Raw genomic sequence first — 6,218 nt, 5'->3', positions numbered from 1 at the left:
TCACTAATCATCCGAGAAATGCAAGTTAAAACCACACAGACTGTCAAACCTCAGGGGGAAGGTAGGGGAGGGTGGGGGTAAGGGGGAGAGATCAACAAAAGGATTATATGCAAGAATATAGGCCTAACCAATGGACACGGACAATGGGGGAGAGGGCAAGAGCGGGGGGCGGGGGTAGAGGGTAACGTGGGGACAAGGACACACATGTAATATCTTAATCAATAAAAAATATATTAAAGTGAAAAAAAAAAAAAAAAGAATATGCAGAGGCCGAGGGATCTGTTCCCCAACAGGTGTTCAACTGTGATGAGACAGGCTCTTCTGGAAGAAAACACCAAAGAAGACCTACATCACACAGGAGGAGAAGTCACTGCCAGGACATAAGACAGTGAAGGACCGGCTGATGTTACTGTTGGGTGGGGATGCAAGTGGGATCTTCAAAAGGAAGCCTCTACTCGCTTACCATTCTGAACACCCGTGAGTTGTCAAGAAAAATGATGTCATGAAGAACAAGTTGAATGTGATGTGGAGGGTTAATAGCACAGCCTGGGTAAACAGGCAATTTTTTAGTGAGTGGATTCATGAAGTGTTTGCCCAAGTGTGAAGAAATTCCTCTGGGAAAACAATTGCCATTCCAGGCACTTCTCCTAACGGACAATGCTCCTGCCCATTTCGAGGCTTGGAGGCCACGCTGGTGAAGAGGACAGCTTCATGACTGTGCTAGTGGAGCAAGGGGACAAAAGAGAGAAAGAACCCAGAGGAACAGCTACCTGGCGTCTTTATGAAAGGGGACTTCACTCCCAAACAGTAACACCCCTCCGTCCCTTCTCTCCACTTCAGTCATCAGCAGCTCTCAGCATTAAAGGTAAGTTCCAGTGTGTATGTAAATTCTCATTTTTTACTGTACACTTCATTTCCTTTTTGTTAAATTTTCATTTATATTTCATGTCCTTTTTGTTTTTAAAGTGTTTATTTATAGATTAAACAGTACATTAGACATGTACTATATATAAGAAAGGTTAAAACAGGGAATCATTGGGATCTGGAGTAGATTAATTCAATTTACATTATTTCTAATGGGAAAAAATGATCCCATTTTCAAATAAATAGCTTCTCGAATAGCCTTCCAGAATGAATTAAGTTTGAGAACTGAGGTTCCACTGTCTGTACTGTCTAGGTGAATGATAAAGAAAAGGTTGAATCAAATATAAATACATTTTTAAACACCGTATCTTTATAATAACATGTTAATTTGTGAGGGATGAAGCATTATCATATTATTATGGTCTCCTGATTTTGGGGAACTCTTCCACAGGTTTTATTTTATCAGAATATAATATGATATAAGATTCACTGATAATTCATACGTTGTGTCCAGCCCCTATCAATCTTTAAGCTTCCACACCCACTGGTGTCCCCACAACCAACAGCTTGACAGCAGGCACACAGTTAACATTTGGTGAACATTTGTGCACAGACATACAGAGCAGAGGAGTTTTAGAAAAGAAATTCATGCCAAAACCGGTTTGGCTCAGTGGATAGAGCGTCAGCCTGCGAACTGAAAGGTCCCAGGTTCGATTCTGGTCAAGGGCATGTACCTGGGTTGCAGGCACATCCCCAGTAGGAGATGTGCAGGAGGCGGCTGATCGATGTTTCTCTCTCATTGATGTTTCTAACTATCTCTCTCCCTTCATCTCAGTAAAAAATCAATAAAATATATTTTAAAAAAAAGAAGAAGAAATTCATGAGATGGACAACTGAATAACGGACAGAAAATAGGAAAAAGGGAGAATCCAACTTATAAAGTATGGAGGTCTGAGAACAAGAGGAACAGAAGGGAAAGCAATTTAAAATCTCCATGTAACTAAAAATGTTCCAAATTCCAACGCTACACAACTCCTGCCAGTCAGCCAGTGCTTTATGATCAATAGCAATATTATTCTATTTAGGTTATAAACAGAATCAGGCTTTATAAACATGAAACTCCTTGCGCTCTAGTCTAAATGTACTCTGAAATAAAATTAGGGCACAGAGCTCACAATCCTAATTGTACAAGGGATTTAAACAATTACACAGATAGATGAATAAAGGAAACATCAGGAAGTCCCTCCTCCCACTGCCCTGGAGTCCGTAGGCCTACAACCCACTCCCTTCCAGGAAGCCAGAAGTCAGCCTGGATTCTTCTTCATCCTCACACATCAAATTAATCACAAAGACTTTCTCAAATCTATCCAATTCTATGCATACCAACAACCCGAATACTGCCACAGCGTCTCCCTAGCTCTGGGCTTATTTTCCCAAATCTATCCTCTACGTTGTCAGTAAAACAATCCAACCAAAAGGTAAATCTGATCATCTAACTCCCACTTTACACACTTCAGTTGTTTCTAATAACTACAACAGTAATTTTATTTTTAACATATTTTTGTTGTTTATAGTATTGTTTATAGTATTACAGATATCTCCCGTTTACCCCTCCCCTTTAGCCCCTTCCTCCCAACCCCTACCCATCCTCGCAGATCTTCATTGCCCTAATTGCCGTGTCCATGGGCTACGTATGTACATATGAGTATGTAAGTTCTTTGCTTTTTCTTCTCTCGCCCTCTAACCCCACATTGAGGTAAGTCAGTCTGTTCCATGACCCCATGCTTCAGGTCTTATTTTGTTGGTCAATTCATTTTGTTCATTAGATTCCACAAATAAGTCTATTTATATGTGGTCTCAAAAGATGACTCTGAGACATACACTCCTACCTCCACTCAACCATCACTTTCATCTGCATCTGTTTTACATGTTTAACCTTCTTATTGAACTTCACATCAACCATGGATTTCACAGCTTAAGAGTCAGCTTGAAAAGCACTGACGGAATCAAGTCCAAACCTCTTCTGATAGCACACAGGACCCTCCTGATTGGCTCCTGCTGCCTCTCCAGCCTCAGCTCCCCACATAGCCTGTTGCCAAAACATGAATTATTCCCCACCCAGAATGCTATTTTTAATTCCCTACCTTTGAAAATCCCCTTCAGGAAAACTTCCTAGAGGAAGGATTAGCTGTTCTTTTTCTGTGCACTCATCATTTTCTGTGCACCTTTCTATTCCCTGTGCACCTTTCTATTATTGCAATTAACATACTGAATTAAAATAATGTTTAAATATCTGACTTCCCTAATAAATTATGAGTTTAGCCCCAAAGCCCAGAAAAAAATGCCTCAAACTTGGCAGTCAGTGAATAAATATTTGATAAGTGATGAAATTAACAGAACTAAACGGATCATTTTTGTACACTGTATATCCTTTCAATAAAGTAAACTGCTGCCGAAACCGGTTTGGCTCAGTGGATAGAGCGTCGGCTTGCGGACTGAAAGGTCCCAGGTTCGATTCCGGTCAAGGGCATGTACCTGGGTTGCGGGCACATCCCCAGTGGGAGATGTGCAGGAGGCAGCTGATCGATGTTCCTCTCTCATCGATGTTTCTAACTCTCTATCTCTCTCCCTTCCTCTCTGTAAAAAACCAATAAAATATATTTTAAAAAAATAAATAAATAAAGCAAACTGCTAAATATACTAGTAAACCTAAAGATCCCTCACATTGCTTTTCAAAATGTATATGCAAATCTAAATTGAATTTCCTAATAACTCACTGTTATAAATATATCAAAATAAACAGATATGAAGTAAAGTCAATATGATAAAATATGGTCAAGAATAAATGAACATTTATTTTACAGATAAATACAGAACAGCACCATGATAAATCGTAATATACACAAGAAGGAAGGGGAGAAACTGAAATTTATTCAACATACTAACACTTGTATTCTACTGTGCTAGTACTTTAAATACATTATTTCAGAAAAATAAAAACTTGTGGTAGCCGAAGCCGGTTTGGCTCAGTGGATAGAGCGTTGGCCTGCGGACTGAAAGGTCCCAGGTTCGATTCCGGTCAAGGGCATGTACCTTGGTTGCGGGCACATCCCCGGTGGGGAGTGTGCAGGAGGCAGCTGATCGATGTCTCTCTCTTATCGATGTTTCTGACTCTCTATCTCTCTCCCTTCCTCTGTGGAAAATCAATAAAATATATTTAAAAAAAAAAACTTGTGGTATATGTATCCCCATTTCACATTCACTTAAATGGACCTCAGAGAAAAGAGCTGCCTAAGACCACCAAAATAGTACACAGAACCAGAGGGCCAACCCAGGTCTTGAGCTCAAGCATCTACACTTGTTACTAGCTGTATGCGCTATTCTGCAACACCATCTGTGCTGGGAGCCGGTCCATCCTTGCTGTTTCAAGGGACCTGGCATATATGGCATACTGTTCTTAATATGTTTGGTCACCTTCTTGGCACTATGTGTTTTAACCAAGGTCACCTCTCCCAGAGAGGTTGTTTGCCCAGGTAGGGATTTTCCCCTGAAGTTAGGGTGGGGATGAAACTCCTTAACTAAGTGCCAGGCGGGTAGTTAATCACTTTAACTACAAACAATCACACTTAAACTACATAATCGGCGAACCTGGCTGGAGAACCTAGCGAGAGAACATGGCTACAGAACCTGCCTGGAGAACCTGGAGAACCTAGCAAGAGAACGTGGACACAGAACTTGGCTGGAGATTGTGGCTAGAGATCCTGGCAAGGCTGCTGATCAACTGAATGCTGTCTCCGTGTCATTCCTTCTTCGCCGACTCCGTCCACACTTTTGGGGAACCCCTGGACCTGCTGGGGTTGGACCCCAGCACATCTGTACCCACACTGATCACCAAGGCACCCTGAGCCCGCAGCAGGCTCTGCACGTTATCCTCTTCCTCACTCCATAGTCCATTAATGCTCATCCCATGGTTTCTCGCTCACTGAAAAAGCACAACTTTCCAGAGGTCAAAAGTGCCCTGAGCCGCTCTGCTCCTCACTAGAGCCGCAAGCTCTAAGAAGGAAGTGTTTTCTTCCACATTTATTAGTATTTTTCCAATATTTCTCTCACAGAAGCATGACCATGAAAAAGTCTGATGCAAAAGCACATGATTACCCATGATTCACAGCAAGTCCGTACTTACTGAAGATAGGACAGCCAGTTCACTTTGTTCGCGCGAACTTCTGCAGCCTTGGCAGCGATAATGTTGGTTGGGACAGCAGCATCCACGGCACCACGGATATCCATTTTGGTCATCTAAATTTTATGATCTTGGAAGTTTTCCAACAGATCTTCAATTCTGATGTAAGGTAAAACCAGAATACCAGGTGTTATTATTTTTTTAACAACTACTACAATTATTAATAATGGTATCATCGTTATCACCTTAACCTCTCCAGGCATTCAACACATATACTACATATCATTAATGTTAATATTATTATACTCAAATCTGTCCACCAATTATAAGCTGCTCCATAAAAGCGTTCTCTATAGGTCTGTACTTTTCCAGGAAAGGTTTTTCTTAACTATTGGCACAATGTTGCGGTCAGATTTGTAACGTAACCATTCAAGAAATTGACATCAGAAATCATGCTTAAATAGAATAGGCATACAAAATAGGAAAGTATTTTAATTGTACATAATTGGGATCAACTTTCCTCCTCTGACAGAAAAAAAAAAATAAGAACCTGCAAAGTACAGCTAGGATCAATTATTTTATTTACATTTACTAAGCATCATTTTTTTGCAATGACATATGAAAACCCTGGAAGTCCTTTCTTAAATTCTCATTCGAATTAAAATAACCAACGTGGGAATGCCATTTCTTAGACGATAGCGCTTGATTTTTTTCAACCCAAGTTCCTGGTATTTTCAAAATCAACTTCAGGAGACATTTTTGGAACAAATACCAATTACATCTTAGGTACAGCCAACTACGGGAGTCTAGTCTGACGACAAGCACCTACGATCATGAGCCTTTTAAGTAATTCTCACACCCAGACGAACAGATAAAGGTTTAAGCCCGATTTTATCACGACACAAAACACTGAGGTTCCGCTTCATAAAACGTAAGCTCGCGCTGACATACAGAGAAGATACAAGGACCCCGATGCCCTCAGTCAGCCTGGAACTTAATCTCTACATCTGAGGGCTGCTGCCTAAACAAGCAAGAGCAGGTGGCCTGGCCGGGCCCAGGCACAAACTGGCTCCTTCCGGCCCAACCTGCGGCCCTGGACCAGGCGGCCAGCCCAGGGGAGGCTGCAGGTGCCTCCGCGCGGCCATCTAAGCCACCGGACAACCGGACCTCCAGC

At 41.5% G+C, this 6,218-nt stretch overlaps 1 protein-coding gene across 3 annotated transcripts in view; it reads right to left on the bottom strand.

The window, feature by feature from the left end:
* Positions 1-5,204, bottom strand: part of ATP6V1H (ATPase, H+ transporting, lysosomal 50/57kDa, V1 subunit H) — a 78,351-nt gene extending 73,147 nt beyond the window's left edge. For all 3 annotated transcript variants that reach the window (XM_006769082.2, XM_015567444.1, XM_006769083.2), the window contains exon 1: positions 5,048-5,204. In XM_006769082.2, the coding sequence (XP_006769145.1) occupies positions 5,048-5,160 (113 nt within the window). In that variant the 5' untranslated portion in view covers positions 5,161-5,204. The remainder of the gene's footprint in view (positions 1-5,047) is intronic.
* Positions 5,205-6,218: the final 1,014 nt, after the last annotated feature.

The sequence above is a fragment of the Myotis davidii genome, unplaced genomic scaffold (genome assembly GCF_000327345.1).
Source record: "Myotis davidii unplaced genomic scaffold, ASM32734v1 scaffold1, whole genome shotgun sequence".
NCBI classification, from domain to species: Eukaryota; Metazoa; Chordata; class Mammalia; order Chiroptera; family Vespertilionidae; genus Myotis; species Myotis davidii.
This window is presented reverse-complemented; position numbering and strand designations above follow the sequence as displayed.